Source organism: Salvelinus sp. IW2-2015, linkage group LG5, assembly GCF_002910315.2.
Source record: "Salvelinus sp. IW2-2015 linkage group LG5, ASM291031v2, whole genome shotgun sequence".
NCBI lineage: Eukaryota > Metazoa > Chordata > Actinopteri > Salmoniformes > Salmonidae > Salvelinus > Salvelinus sp. IW2-2015.
Genome location: NC_036844.1, coordinates 33,139,865 through 33,153,841, shown reverse-complemented (window position 1 = coordinate 33,153,841; position 13,977 = coordinate 33,139,865). Strand labels below are relative to the sequence as shown.

General features: G+C 41.5%; 4 protein-coding genes across 4 annotated transcripts; 1 reads left to right on the top strand and 3 right to left on the bottom strand.

Moving 5' to 3' along the window:
* Positions 1 to 908: 908 nt before the first annotated feature.
* LOC111964384 (high mobility group protein B3) lies at positions 909 to 4,480 on the bottom strand. The gene is made up of 5 exons (XM_023988270.2): positions 4,393 to 4,480; positions 2,628 to 2,834; positions 2,331 to 2,476; positions 1,910 to 2,084; positions 909 to 1,760 (listed from the first exon to the last, which is right to left on the bottom strand). The coding sequence occupies exons 2-5, from the start codon at positions 2,775 to 2,777 to the stop codon at positions 1,629 to 1,631; spliced, it is 603 nt and encodes a 200-aa protein (XP_023844038.1). The 5' UTR covers positions 2,778 to 2,834; positions 4,393 to 4,480; the 3' UTR covers positions 909 to 1,628.
* A 772-nt stretch (positions 4,481 to 5,252) lies between these two features.
* Positions 5,253 to 6,498, top strand: LOC111964382 (heat shock transcription factor, Y-linked-like). Its single transcript, XM_070443496.1, is given in 6 exon segments — positions 5,253 to 5,279; positions 5,556 to 5,684; positions 5,686 to 5,903; positions 5,994 to 6,076; positions 6,256 to 6,369; positions 6,476 to 6,498. Coding segments are annotated over 6 exon segments (594 nt in total).
* A 124-nt stretch (positions 6,499 to 6,622) lies between these two features.
* Positions 6,623 to 7,642, bottom strand: LOC111964381 (protein EOLA1-like). The gene is made up of 2 exons (XM_023988268.2): positions 7,041 to 7,642; positions 6,623 to 6,920 (listed from the first exon to the last, which is right to left on the bottom strand). Exons 1-2 carry the CDS (start codon positions 7,297 to 7,299, stop codon positions 6,706 to 6,708), a joined length of 474 nt encoding a protein of 157 aa, XP_023844036.1. The 5' UTR covers positions 7,300 to 7,642; the 3' UTR covers positions 6,623 to 6,705.
* Positions 7,643 to 10,203: 2,561 nt separating this feature from the next.
* Positions 10,204 to 13,425, bottom strand: LOC111964380 (transmembrane protein 185-like). Its single transcript, XM_023988267.2, has 7 exons — positions 13,063 to 13,425; positions 12,338 to 12,514; positions 11,972 to 12,179; positions 11,737 to 11,820; positions 11,444 to 11,620; positions 11,179 to 11,302; positions 10,204 to 11,024 (listed from the first exon to the last, which is right to left on the bottom strand). The coding sequence occupies exons 1-7, from the start codon at positions 13,098 to 13,100 to the stop codon at positions 10,780 to 10,782; spliced, it is 1,053 nt and encodes a 350-aa protein (XP_023844035.1). The 5' UTR covers positions 13,101 to 13,425; the 3' UTR covers positions 10,204 to 10,779.
* Positions 13,426 to 13,977: the final 552 nt, after the last annotated feature.

Below are 13,977 nucleotides of genomic sequence, written 5' to 3'. Positions count from 1 at the left end.
TTCTGGCCTAATAATGTCGTCTCCAGACTCTGTCACGTCTGCTCAGTCTGAACCTACTTTCATCTGTGAAGAGCACAGGGCGCCAGTGGCGAATTTGCCAATCTTGGTGTTCTCTGGTAAATGCCAAACGTCCTGCACGTGTTGGCTGTAAGACAACCCCCACCTGTGGACGTCGGGCCCTCATACCACCCTCATGGAGTCTGTTTCTGACCGTTTGAGCAGACACATGCACATTTGTGGCCTGCTGGAGGTCATTTGCAGGGCTCTGGCAGTTCTCCTCCTGCTCAAAGGCGGAGGTAGCGGTCCTGCTGCTGGGTTGTTGCCCTCTACGGCCTCCTCCACGTCTCCTGATGTACTGGCCTGTCTCCTGTAGCGCCTCCATGCTCTGGACACTACGCTGACAGACACAGCAAACCTTCTTGCCACAGCTCGCATTGATGTGCCATCCTGGATGAGCTGCACTACCTGAGCCACTTGTGAGTTGTAGACTCGTCTCATGCTACCACTAGAGTGAAAGCACCGCCAGATTCAAAAGTGACCAAAACATCAGCCAGGAAGCATAGGAACTGAGAAGTGGTCTGTGGTACCACCTGCAGAACCACTCCTTTATTGGGGTGTCTTGCTAATTGCCTATAATTTCCACCTGTTGTCTATTCCATTTGCACAACAGCATGTGAAATTTATTGTCAATCAGTGTTGCTTCCTAAGTGGACAGTTTGATTTCACAGAAGTGTGATTGACTTGGAGTTACATTGTGTTGTTTAAGTGTTCCCTTTATTTTTTTGAGCAGTGTAGTATGTTGCATAAAGTGGAATACATTTACAGCTAAAGAACGCACAACTTACAAAAAAAAAAAAAAAATGCAGTCCTTTCAATGCATGGAAGAAATCAATTTGGAGCCACAGAACTTAAAAATGTAATTATTTATTTTAAACCAGAGGTATCCTAAARATACAAAACAAAATTGCAGGTGCAAAGAAACGCCAAACTCTTCCAGATGTAGTGTCAATGTCAGTCAAGCGGYAGACATCCTCACATCTAAAAAGTCATTCCACTTAACCAAATGAAAAGAAAAAAAACGAAGTCATCATTCCTTTCAGCCATAACAAAGTGAAATGGATCAGCCTTGCTTCAAGCACAGGTGTTTGTTATAATAGGTCAGGGCAATGTTAAATACCTGGTTGTCAGACTGGACATCTGCCTGAAGTCTATGGATTGTGTGTCTAGATACAGATAAACACTGGTTCAAGTCCCTCAAACACAAACTTACAATTCCATGAAATGAACATCCCAATAAAATAGAACAATTAAATAAAATCTATTTCAATAGCCATATGGTAGCACACACACGCCACCTTACACATCTTTTAGGAGTTAAAGGGTATGAACTCTTATGCTATTGCTTTAAATAGGCTTGTTCAACTGAGAAAAACAAAAAGGGATCAGGACAACACTGATAGAGCACAGTGTTAAAGACCCAAAGGACAAACAAAGTTAACTACAGGGAGAAAATAGTTTCAAACCAATTGGATGTTTTGGTCTAGGACAACTGGACCCTACAGATGAGTCTGCTCACCAGCCAGTGTCTTATCCAAACACAATACCATCTTCTAATTTGTCAAAGAGGATTAATCATCATCCTCCTCTTCCTCATCCTCGTCATCATCATCATCGTCGTCATCATCATCATCGTCTTCAGCCTTCTTTGATTTAGAGGCTCCTGCCCCACCCACTTTTCCTCCTTTGTAATCTGCCACATCCTAGAAACCATAAACAAAAGTCTTAATCCACAGGTTTTGCAATATTTAGCTAGTGATTCCTTGCCATGTGACACCACAGCCAGAGCACAGTGGTAAAATCCCATTAAATTGCACATTTGAGACAAATACAGAGTTCTCAACGGCGTTACCTTTTGGTATTTTTCCTTGAGTTTGTTGGCTTTGGCAAGATACGGCTGCTTATTGGAGTCTGTCAAGTTGTTCCACATCTCACCAAGCTTCTTGGCCACATCCCCAATGCCAAAGCTTGGGTGTTGGGCTTTGATCTTGGGACGCTGCTCAGCACAGAAAACAAAGAATCCCGATCTGTAAGAGAAGAAATGTGGTCTTTACAGATTGTTGCAGGCCTTGAAAATGAATCATATTGTTGTGAATTGTCTACAATAAGCAGCATATATCAATATACAATCAATATCACTTCAAATACAAATTGCTTCAAAAGCACAACTAATTCAAATGAATCTGAAGACACCTACATGAAATAGTGCAAGATGGTAGTTAAATGAATTAACAATTCTATAGATGATTACGGAGTTTTAGGAATAGACATACGGAGGTCTCTTTGGTGCATTAGGATCCTTCAGTGCCTTCTTGCCCCTCTTCCCAGGAGGACCATAGCTCGTCATTTCCGAATCATAGCGAGCTTTGTCCTGCTTGGCCTGGTCCTCAAACTTTGACTTCTCCTTTGGAGACATTGTCTGAAAAACAAGTGGCAAGTAAAATGTTAAGATGGCATAGCGATGGATATGACTGGACTACGCTTGCCTYGTACCATTATGTTGGAAAATAATGATCATGACAAAATTGTTTCACACTGAAATACTTAAACGTTTCATGTTGCTCCTCTACCTTCCATCTTCCAGAGCACTTCTTGGAAAACTCTGAAAAGTTCACTGGGATCTCTGGATTCTTATTTTTGTGTTCTTCTCGGCAGGTTTGAACAAAGTAGGCATAGGCAGACATCTTGCCCTTCGGCTTACGAGCGTCACCTTTGGCCATTCTGAAAAATGGTGGATGTTCTCTTGCACCACCAGAATATCTATCTTCCACCAGCTCCTACAAGACAAAGACATTAAAGCTAAATTAACACGCTCTCTCTCCGGAGTCTGGAACCCAAAAGCACATCACAATGATCCTTCTATGACGGGCAAATGTCCTGACAGTTTATACTTAAGTATTTCAAGACAAGATGCCCTGCTATTCCCATAATACAAGTTTAGTGGTATGTATGAAGATGTCAAGGACTGCACCTTGAAATATTCTCATCAAGCTATTGTGCAGTTAATTTATTTAATCGTATTTTGTTGGTTAGCCCACACCGACCCACACAGTGGCTTAAAAGTAGGTTCAAAAAGTACTGTAAAAAGTAGGCCTGTTAAAGCAGATTTTTAGATCGCAATGCTGCCTGGATTGTTTAAAAAAAATGAATTCTACTTTAAATTCAAAGTAGAAAATATGCTAGTTGATTCAAGAGATATTTAGACTACTCGTGTCATCCACCGTCAAACCGCACATCCGAGATTAGGCTAATTTAAATCAATTATTTTTAGTGCATGTGTTGGTGATGCAACTCAATATAGGCCTACGTGTGGTTAGAAGCGAATTCCTCACCAGGAATWACTCATCTTCCATTTTGTGCAATAAATTCTCATGACAGAAACTGTCCTTTAATTTGATAAACATTTCGTGTTTTGTATTTCTCTCCTTCCCAAAAAGACCCATTAACCACATTTTAACACAATTCTAAAGGCGCTTGTATGGGGACTGTATTTGGTGCCGAATGAAGGGTAGATCTCKTATAGGAGTGCATTGATTAAAATGGCTTCGGCTTCCCTGCTAGGGGGAGGCTTATCAACAAAGCCACTCAGACACAGCCACGGATTACAAATGGCACGGGAACAATGTCAACGCATTACATGCGTTCTGATCTCAATCGTTTGATCAACTGAAAAGGCTTCTTTCGATTTCTATAGGCCTATACATTTCATTTCCAAACGCGGACATTTTATCAGCTTGTCAAAGTTCTCCAAGCACCGCCCGACGCACAGCTGAGCTGTCAGTAACAAAGGCTGTACAAGCCAGCCATGACTGGTATAGCGATGGCAGCACCGAGTCAAACACAGCAAACTCAAACCAGAAGGAGACGCAAAAGAAAACTAAATAACATTTGACATCGAGGGAACGAAAATGCATCGGAGATTAAAACAAATTGGTGTCGTTTCATTAGATTGTCAGTCTTGAYATAACATTTGATGGCTGATTGTAGTCGTTCAATGGCCAGCCATTTTAATGCACTTATATGTTCGATATTGAACAGTCTAAATTAAAATATACATATATATTTTTTAAAGACTTTAAAAAAAAAATCACAACTCTGAATCGAACAAATTCAAATGCTTTTCTATATACAAATGTTACGTTTCGATAATCTACCCAAAGAACCAGATAATCCTTTTTTATATATAAAAAGGCCACTAATTAGTTAAACTGTTAATGAATAGAAATATGAACACATTGTTAAGAATGAGGAAAAAGTATGCCAAAATATAAATTTCTTATAGGATGCCAATATATTCCAAACAATTGTTTTCAATAGGCCCTGTCGTCTGCCTACCTGTGTTTGTTTGAGCGCAGTCAGTCACACGATCCGACGTCCTTCCCTTTAACAGCTGAGTAGCATACACAGCCTCGCGCTAGCTGACTACGAGACCGGTCTGATTGGATAGTCGTTTCACATATTTGAAAGAACCTCCACTAGTATGTATTGGRTAGCACCTTGGAGAGCACATAATATATATTCATGACATCCCAACTTCAATTGGACCAACACGCAAAGCTTCTTGTCAAAGCTAAACGTTTATMTATACTTACAATATGCAACATCTTTCCTTCAGTAATCGAATTCTGTATAGGCTTAGAAATGGATTTTATGAACACAATGTAGGCCTATATAGGCTACACATTGTGTTGGTGGTAAAGTAAATAATGAAAAAAATGGGCATATGGCATAATTGAAAACTACCACACAGGTATATCATGAAGGGATGAGTAGGAAGAGGAGAAAGGATGAGACATGAACATTCTGTGGCTGTCTTGTTTTTGACATTTCGTTTCTTACAATATAGTGAAATAAATTAATCATTCTCGTGTGCCTATCTTTCCCCCAAATATACAGACCTAGAATGTTTGATCCATTTTATTTGGAATGTAACAATATGAACTGTGACACTGGGTGCGTTCGTAAATTCACTCTGGAGTGCCAGAGGGCACTCACTCTGGGCGTTCATAAATTCAGTGGACGCTCTGGTTGAGGAGTAGGGTTGATCCGAGCGTTCTGAACTCACAACGGCAGTCAAGCACCCAAACTAGCTTGCTAGCTACTTCCAAGCAGAAATTAGAGAATACCTCTATTCTGACCATTTTTCTTACCCTAGCAGAGCTGGTTAGGCTGTGTTCATGTTATCCAGAGCGTTGATGACTAACTGTGCTGCTGGCAACAATGTAAATACGCTTTTTTGCGGACGTTTACTGACACCGGCCATATTCAATGGGTGTTGAATGCATCTGTTATTCTGCGCTCTGGCACAATCAGACGAGAGTGCTCTGAAATCGGAGTAGAATTAGCATCTTATCATTAGATGTCTACGTTGCATATAAAAAATACAATAAAAGTATGTGTGACATTTCGGTTACCAAAGACCGCGTCCTCGACTCACTCTGTATTGGTATGCGCTCTGGAGTCAAGGACAAAAAGTCGCATTCCAGATTCTTGCTCAGAAAACCATTTCCAAGAAACCACAGAAAGACACTGCTCAGACTCAAAATGCACCGGTGGATGCCAACTTGTACTACATTTCATTACCGAAAAGAATGTGGACCATCGTAGAGAGCGATATTATAGAATCATATCAAATGGGACCAGACCGGAATGTACATAGTGATAGACGAGTAGCTGTTCACGTCGGAGGTGCTGAAACGCACTGAACCACCCAAAATCTTTCAAACGACTGTCTTGAAGAGTTTTATGCACCAACTCAACATCTATGGCTTTAAAATAACTTTCCCTGGTATCGAGAGATCGACTTCACTAAGCACCTTTATTGCTGAGGAATACAAAGCATGCACGTCAAAGGCACCTTTGTTATGAATATCAAATGGTGTTGTGGTGGTTTCTGAGGCCTACATTTTGACATGTGACTTAATTGAATGACACAGATTTTTTACCTTGCCATTACAATACTACTCCAATCCCAATTTCTGCCAAGGACTCAAACATCTCCTACCCCAAATGAAGAGATGTGTGCTGCTCAAATGCACGAGGCTTGGCACAGGAGGGAGAAGTTGGGTAACAGCGCTGGCCACCAGCATAGTCCAAGCTTGGCAGACACAGGCAACGCAACTCTGACTAGGCTGAACTGCAGAGCTCCACTCTTAAGCACTTCAGCCATGTCGTTGGCCCCATACGTCTGCACTCCAGCCCAGGAGGCTGAGCGGAGTGATGACAGCAGCAGCTCCAGCAGCCGCAGCACGGGCTTACTACCCAAGCTGATCTCTGTCCTCAAAGAGATGTCTGGGGAGTTGCAGATTCAGAGTAATTCCCAAGCATCTTGTCAAGCCCAGCACCAGACCCACATGACCACCTTCGGTCTACAACTAGTGATGGCAGGAATGGCACCCCCACCCTCTTTTACCCCCAGGGCTTCACCTCACAGAGCTCTAATGATTGCCTTACCTCCCATTCTCCCTGCAGACAGATTTAAATGAATAATAAATGCCTATTGCAACAAAGTTATGGGGTCAATATAAGAGTTTTAGACATGCAGGATATACAATCACATTCACAATGCAGTCCATTGGTAATTTATTCCACCTTAAAGCTCCTGTGGCATCTCTGAAACGTGTTAGTATACATTATTTTACAACTACTCTACGCAGATGGCAGTAATTGTACTGGGATGTCCACTGTCCAAATGTCTTTGTGACCTCTGGCATAAAGGGGTTCCTTGAGCCAGCGTGGGTTTGACAGCTGTGTCAGGTGTTTCTCTGTGAGCCCAGTGAGCACTGCTGCCTTCTCCAGCTCCCTCAGATCCTCCTCTGGCACATTGTCAGAGCAGCACCAAGTCTCCCCCACCTCCACCAAGCCTGAAACAAGGAAATGACAGGGGGTTGGATATTCATCAACTCTAGTTTAAACCAAGCATGAGATGTGCTGTGTATGTCCTCCTTCCCAACTTGCTAAGTCATTCAAAAGTACTGTTTTACCTGCCACGACTCCACGGCCGAATCTGTCACCTGAACCCAGAAGCTCCTCTATTTGCATATGGCTCATTCCAAGTGTATTGGTGAGCATGTCTCTCCACTGGTCGCCCTCCCAGTCCTTCTGCGCAATATGAATAGCTAGAGTGCAGTTTTCCATTGCGGACAACAAGGGGCGCCAACGTGTCTCAATACTTTTTACACCATTAAGTACTAACCCCGCGTACGGCTGCCTGAATGATAGGCAACCCACTTGTAATGTCATCTTCACCCAACGTGAATATGTTACAACCAGATGCTAGTTATTTTATCACTCTAAACCATTCGTAAGATACCACGCTAGTAAGTACAAACGGCTGTAGCACTCATCATAATCACGCAGTCAATCGACCCCTTTTGTAGGTTCTGCGCTTGTGTCGCACTAATCTCTGGCTGACTGGCTGGCTACATGTATCCGACTGAAATTGTAAGTAACAATGGTTGACTTTTGTCTAGAAACCTTGGTATAACAAATGCAATTAACTCTGCAAATCCTTGACGGAACCGTAAATGTAATTTTGAGCTACAAGACTAACTATAGACACTTCCTGTTTAAATCCAACAAAAACGTCTCAGGAAGGTAATGAGAGTTCCAAAATGTTTAGAATGGGAGCATAGTGCCATCTAGTGACTGACAAGTCCAAGGAATCCATTCATTCCATAATAGCTAGCATTCTACGTCCGTAGACGTCCAGTCATTGCGCTAACGCTAGTTAGCATTGGCTCGCGAAAATAACTTCATTCATACTGGACACATACTTAAAAATGGTATCCACGAGTTCATCGGACTCTGGGGAAGTAGATAAAGAGCCTCATTGCCAAAATCCAGAAGTATCCCTTTCGCTGTAAATTGCAACCGATCAGCAATCAAGTATACAATGCTAAAACAGAAAATTATTTCCAYAAAGTATTCTTTCAATTTGAAATAAAGGTTAATGCATTTGACAAGACAAGGAAATGATGACCAGATACAATTTTAAATAACTTTATTGTTTGTTATTGGTTAGTTATCAGCCACTTGGAGCAAGTATATATTTAACATTTGTATTAAAGTGCTTGCCAGAAGAAAAAAAATAGCTATATTGTATGGTGGAGGGTAAGAAACAAGGTACAATAGAGGGGAAAGTATACCATTGGTCCATCCCCAGTCAAAAATGTGTTTTCAAATAAGTAATGCTTAACTCTCAGGCCAGCCGAGAGAGTGGTCACAGAACACAGACAAAACAAACAATGGGATATGTTAGAAGTTCAAAGGGGAATGGGGGGGGTACCATTTTGTGTTAAGGTGAGAATTTCACCAAGAAAGCATTTTACACAGGTAAAATGATATAGAAGCAGCACTGCAGGTTCTCCTTTACTCATCACCCAATCCAGACCTGGCAAGGTAGAAGAGGCAGGCTGGTGGTTTACCCAGAATACTCAGGTTTAACTAAAAAAACAGCACACACTAGTAGGAACTTCAAGGTGAAGTTGTGCACCCTGAATCAGATTCATTATGGTAACAGCAAAGGTCAAGTACTAGGAGCAACAATGATGTCATCCTGCCATATAAAAAGGGTTGCTAGAGGGACAAGATTGTTGAGTAACTTAAATACACAGGACAAGACCTCAAGAACGCAAAACTATCCAAATACACATGTGTATTAGGGTATAATCCTATATCATACACTACTATATTACAACAAATGTTACTCGGTGTTAAATTATTTAATAAAACAAAAGAAAATATCCCCAAGTAGCAAGCTAATCTTAGATTTAAAACAGTTAGCCAATAAGCATGATCATGGTACAGTATCATCCATTCAGTATCATCCAAGCGTTGATGCAAAGATTCAGGGTTTGGGAAATTTGCTAGCACAACTTCTGACACGCATATAATGCACCTTTAACTGGAATCATGTGAAAGACATCTGAATATTAAAATCTCTTTGGAGATTTTGTTGGCCAAAACATCACAAGGGAAATAAAAAGTACTGTACAGTATATCATATCACATAAATGAAAAGGATCTTCTTCTTGTTCCACTGTCAAAACAATAGAAAAACTCACCATGATATAAGAGTGCCTTTGGTCACACTTTATCTGGATAGTCAGGATAGTCCATCTGTAGATGCTCTAAAGATGTTCATACTACCAACTTCATATTTTCCCGAAAATCTACCAAGTTTAAATATCGAGAATAATTCATAGTTATCCCTAGAGTCCCGGGGAACACCGCAAAAACCAGAAGTGTCCATTTAAAGGGTTTTAAACCAAGACATGGTTACTGTGCCACCTTGTCGGCTTGGCTGCGTCACTATTTAAAGATTTCAGAGCAAATTAAACTGATATTTAGTAATGATAGTGTAACTGCGAAACAGGCCATTCATAAATTCATAGTGTTGTCATGTTCCTCAATTAATTCAGCGCATTTCAGAAGTAGGCTAGTCTCGACAGAGTGCATTCAGGGCGCACAGAGAGTACAGCATTGTCGAATCACGCAACATTTGTAACGTCAGTCAAACCAAAGTCAAAGTTGCTAAACTTGCTAGATAAACTCCAACGAATGACAGAATATGTCCTATGTTTGGCAAAATCGAGTTGATGATTATATAGCAGAAAAGCTCATGAATAACAGGGAGATGAAGAGTGGAAATCATTTAACATAAAGTATCTTAACGGGGACCAACTGTGTTTAAAAGATGTCCATATCTACTCTCATGCCGTTTGTTGTTCACACATTCTCTACCGAAACTCTCATATGGGCAGCAAGGACGAGACCCCGCAGAGAAGCGGGGGAAATATTATTGCATTATTTTGACATGCATAGGTGAAAGACATCCTTTGATAATGCAACCTATGGATTACAGAATAAGGTCAGAATTTTGAGTTTCAGTGGGATTGGGACTGGYACTGGATAGAAAAATTGCCCCGGCTCTAAGACAGGAGAAGATACAATTTTCCCTCGTGCCTCTGAATTGTGACAGAGATGCCTATGTAGTGAATTGTGCATAGGCCTATCAAATTTGTGACTGTCTTAAGAGGAGTCACACATTATTTTATAGGCTATACTGTAGGGTTTAACTGCATTCGGGTCGAGTGTGCAAGTCTGGCAGTGTCAATTATGCATGTGCTTTGAATTTATGGCGTCTTTGTATTTAGTAAATATGCTAGGCTAAAGGCTTCCATGCAACAACCTGTTTGGATAATGTGCTATTTAATTTTTTGCTAATCAGCTGCTGCACGTGTATTTTGTGGAATTGCATTAGTGCAACATTGGGGATTTTTTTTTGTTATTTCCCAGGTCTGGTCATTAAATTTAATGTAAATCTTTTCGGGAAATGTGATGTATGTTCCCGGGACAGTTAATCCCTACTATTAACAAACTATCTGTTGATAAGCAACTGCTTGTTACAGTTAGGGTTAGAATAAGGTCTAGGGTTAAGGTTAGTACATAGTTGAAATGTTACTGATTGTGTGTACAGCATCTACAGATGGACTATCCAAATAAAGTGTTACCGTACCTTTTGTTCCACAAACTCTGCCATGGTTTTTAGTTTTTGCTAAAAAGTCCGGTCCGAATTCCAGTCCCACTGCTCACTAGGAGTGAGCCACATGGAAACTATGCTCTTCTGCCTCTTCTTTAAATGGGTGGTCAGTGCACCACAGCTGTCTGGTGCATGTGAAGTCCATCAAAGCTCTAGAGCAGTTGTTGCAAAGCTTTAATTTAGTCAGGCATGTCAATGCACAGTTTTGGAGGAGGCACAAAGTACTTCCCTGGGCTCTGTGTGATCACCACACCAGTCTTTTTGCGGAACATGGGGGCTATTTTTGGCGGGTCGTGTGCAGGCATCTCCACGGACACCTCAGCGTCCTCGTGGTGCAGGTCGTAGGAAACGTTCCCATACTCCCGCAGGAAGGGAAAGAGCTCAAGAAGAAACTGGCAGAAGTCTTTTCGGATGCCAAACCACCCTGTTAGAAAAGAGGAATACCAGTTAAAACAAATAGTTTGGAGAAATATTTGAGGAGTTACACTGACTGCATTCTCAGAAAAATAAAAAGGAACACTGCCTCAATATGACAATTATTTCTGTTGCACCGCTATCACCGTCGAGGAGTAACTCACAGTGGTTGCCTCCTTTCTGGCCAAAGGTCGTGGCCATCAGAGTCACCAGGGATAGCCAGAGAGGCACGAATACTGACACATAGCTGGAGCCGTAGTGGCCATCCAATTTATGGACCAACAGGATCTGAAGAGCCAACGACGGAGAGAACAATAAAAACAAGGCAAACAGGGCAAAAAAAAAAAAAAGATTACTTTCCCAACTTCTGACCTTCTGCAGCTCTCTGACCACAATAGTAGCTGAAGGATGGATGACATGACCACATACCTCAAAAGTTAGCAAGGGTACAACGATTGTCATCCAGCTGATCGCCATGGTGATGTGAGTACGCCGTTGCTCTGCAATGAGGTCCATAGACCGCAGAAAGAGCACTGACCACACAATGTAGTAGAGTACCACAAGGCACAGGAAGGACATGACGATCCACAGTGGCACACAGACAACCTGAACAAAATAACATGAAAAAAATAAAATACWAATAATGTCAACATATATTTTACAACTCGCTGTAAAAGTTGTACTAAATTCCCACCTAGATATTAGGCAGGTTGTTCTCTTACCAGCCAAGGCCAACTGATGATTTTATCTAGTCGCAGGGCAATGAAGATAAACTGAAGAATATTGACCGAGCACAAGATCTCCAACTGATACAAAGAGAGATAGGAAGAACAGAGTAAACGGGTGAAGAGGAAGAACAAGGGATGTAGACAAGTATACTATATTCACCGATATCTAGCCTAAATAGACTATTTGAGAAAAATAATATCCTTATGACTGATATAATGCCAGACTGACCTCTAGAGAGCGATCATGCCGGAAGCCCCACACACAGGCTGCAACAGAGACAGGTGAGACAAAGAAGAGGGGCATGAAGACCAGCAGCCAGAAGTGAGTGCCCCTCTCCACACGGTCACACACCAGCACCTCAAAGGTGAGTAGGAGCAGGTGGATCCCAACAGCAATCAGCATGGCCTTGAACTCCACACAGGTTTCACCCTCAGCCCTGCATGACAGGCACAGTAAGATAAGACATACTAGTCAGGAGTGATAGCTATCGCAACCGGACAGCTTTCTCATTAGGACAATTTGATATTGATAAGACAGCCACACTGACAAAAAAAAACTACAAAAGAGTAAAGCATTTTTGTTTAAAAAGCCCACCTGTACTGTGGGTTGTGGGCCCAGACGCCTGTGCCCACTGAGGCACCGATGATGACCGTGAGCTTCCATAGCCATATGGGGGCAAAGACAGCCCAATAACTCCATTGGATGATGCCATCCAGACGCAGCGACAGCAGAACCGAAAACAGCAGCAGGCAGGCATAGATGAGGAACTTACTAAATGAGGAGAAAAACAATTATCCCCATTAATCTATTCAGCAATCAATTTAGCTTGCTACTCATCATTGGTACAAAAATGCGCCCCCCAATGCTATTCCAGATCAAGGAAACTGAACTATGTGGAGTTAGCCATTTAGGCCATTCAGTTGGTTAGTRATCTAGCTAGCTGGCATGCAATAACTAACTAACTAATACAAAACGACTGACAGCAACACACGACAGGGCTGGATAGCAAGCCAACAACATTTGCTAAAATAGCTAACGTTAACTTGCTAGCTTATGCTGTTCTTCCCCAATATAATAGTTAGCTGACCTTACCAGTTACCGAAGCTGCTAGCTAACGACGTTTAGTTAACGTTAGATGTTAGCTAGTTAGTTCGTTCTGTCATGATTCACCGGTTCAGATTGCCTACTACTATTCAGTCATTGACTGTCTAACTAGCTAACGTTATCTGGCTAGGCGCTTTCCAACACAGATATGCTTGCTAGCTCTAACGTCGTTAGTTAGCATAGCCGTAGAGACGTTATATTGCACTTTACGTTACCTGGGGTTGAAATCTTGGAAGAATCCCCGAAGATTCATGACTATAGCTTATAATCGTCTAAACCATTATTTGTATTAATGCAATCACGCATCAAGAGGATGTTTTTAATCAGGCAAAAAGTTAGCTTGCTTGCTTACTAGCCCTCTATCGCGGTTCACGTAGATGCAGACGGAATGTCCATGGTAGTGTTGTTAAGTGCCTGGCACTAGGGGGTCAGCATCGTGTACAAAAGTAGTAGGCTAACTGCCAAAGACAGTACAGGTTTAGAAACTGTCTGTGCTACTACCACTGGCAACAAATGTAGCTAGCTTTGTAGCTCAATGAGCCATACAGCCCGCTAGTTGCCGTGTTCGAGACACTGAGGTATCATAAGAACGAAAGCATAACAACCATGATGTATCATGGGTAAATTGTGACTGACTGATCTACAAATAATAATGAGTTGTTATTTATGATGCAAGGTGGTTTGTAGATCAGTCAGTTAGCAGTCGCCTGCACTGTCGCCTGCAATGTCGAACAAACCCACAATGGTATATTCTGATTGACATAAAACAAATATTCTATTTTTTTTCTGATTGACATCATCTTGGTTACCCTGAAGTACAATTATTTCGTTAAAGTGTGTCATTTCGCCGTTTCATGTCCATGAGAATCTGTCCATGAGAGATTATGACTGACACAAAAACGTTACAGTTTGCTGAATAATACATTGTAGCCATAGACAGTGTAACCCCACGCAGAAATATAATAGGCGGATGTTTTACAGGATCAAGACAATGCACATGTATATTTTACGTATGGGGAAGAGATATCTCTAGCAAATTATCCCATAAGAATTATTTATCAATTGGTGAAAAAAATACAAAAACCAGAGTACCATGTAATGTTTTGATATCTGGAAACACCAGCTTGGTT

Coding starts and splice junctions, on each gene's coding strand:
- LOC111964380 (XM_023988267.2), bottom strand. CDS start 13,100: ATGAATCTTCGGGGATTCTTCCAAGATTTCAACCCCAG. Junction 11,821..11,971: donor GGCATGATCGCTCTCTAGAG/GTCAGTCTGGCA, acceptor TCTTTGTATCAG/TTGGAGATCTTGTGCTCGGT. Junction 11,621..11,736: donor TCATCAGTTGGCCTTGGCTG/GTAAGAGAACAA, acceptor TATTTTGTTCAG/GTTGTCTGTGTGCCACTGTG.
- LOC111964381 (XM_023988268.2), bottom strand. CDS start 7,299: ATGACATTACAAGTGGGTTGCCTATCATTCAGGCAGCCGTACGCGGGG. Junction 6,921..7,040: donor CGGCCGTGGAGTCGTGGCAG/GTAAAACAGTAC, acceptor TCCTTGTTTCAG/GCTTGGTGGAGGTGGGGGAG.
- LOC111964384 (XM_023988270.2), bottom strand. CDS start 2,777: ATGGCCAAAGGTGACGCTCGTAAGCCGAAGGGCAAGATGTCTGCCTAT. Junction 2,477..2,627: donor AGTGCTCTGGAAGATGGAAG/GTAGAGGAGCAA, acceptor CTTGTTTTTCAG/ACAATGTCTCCAAAGGAGAA. Junction 2,085..2,330: donor AATGCACCAAAGAGACCTCC/GTATGTCTATTC, acceptor CTTCTCTTACAG/ATCGGGATTCTTTGTTTTCT.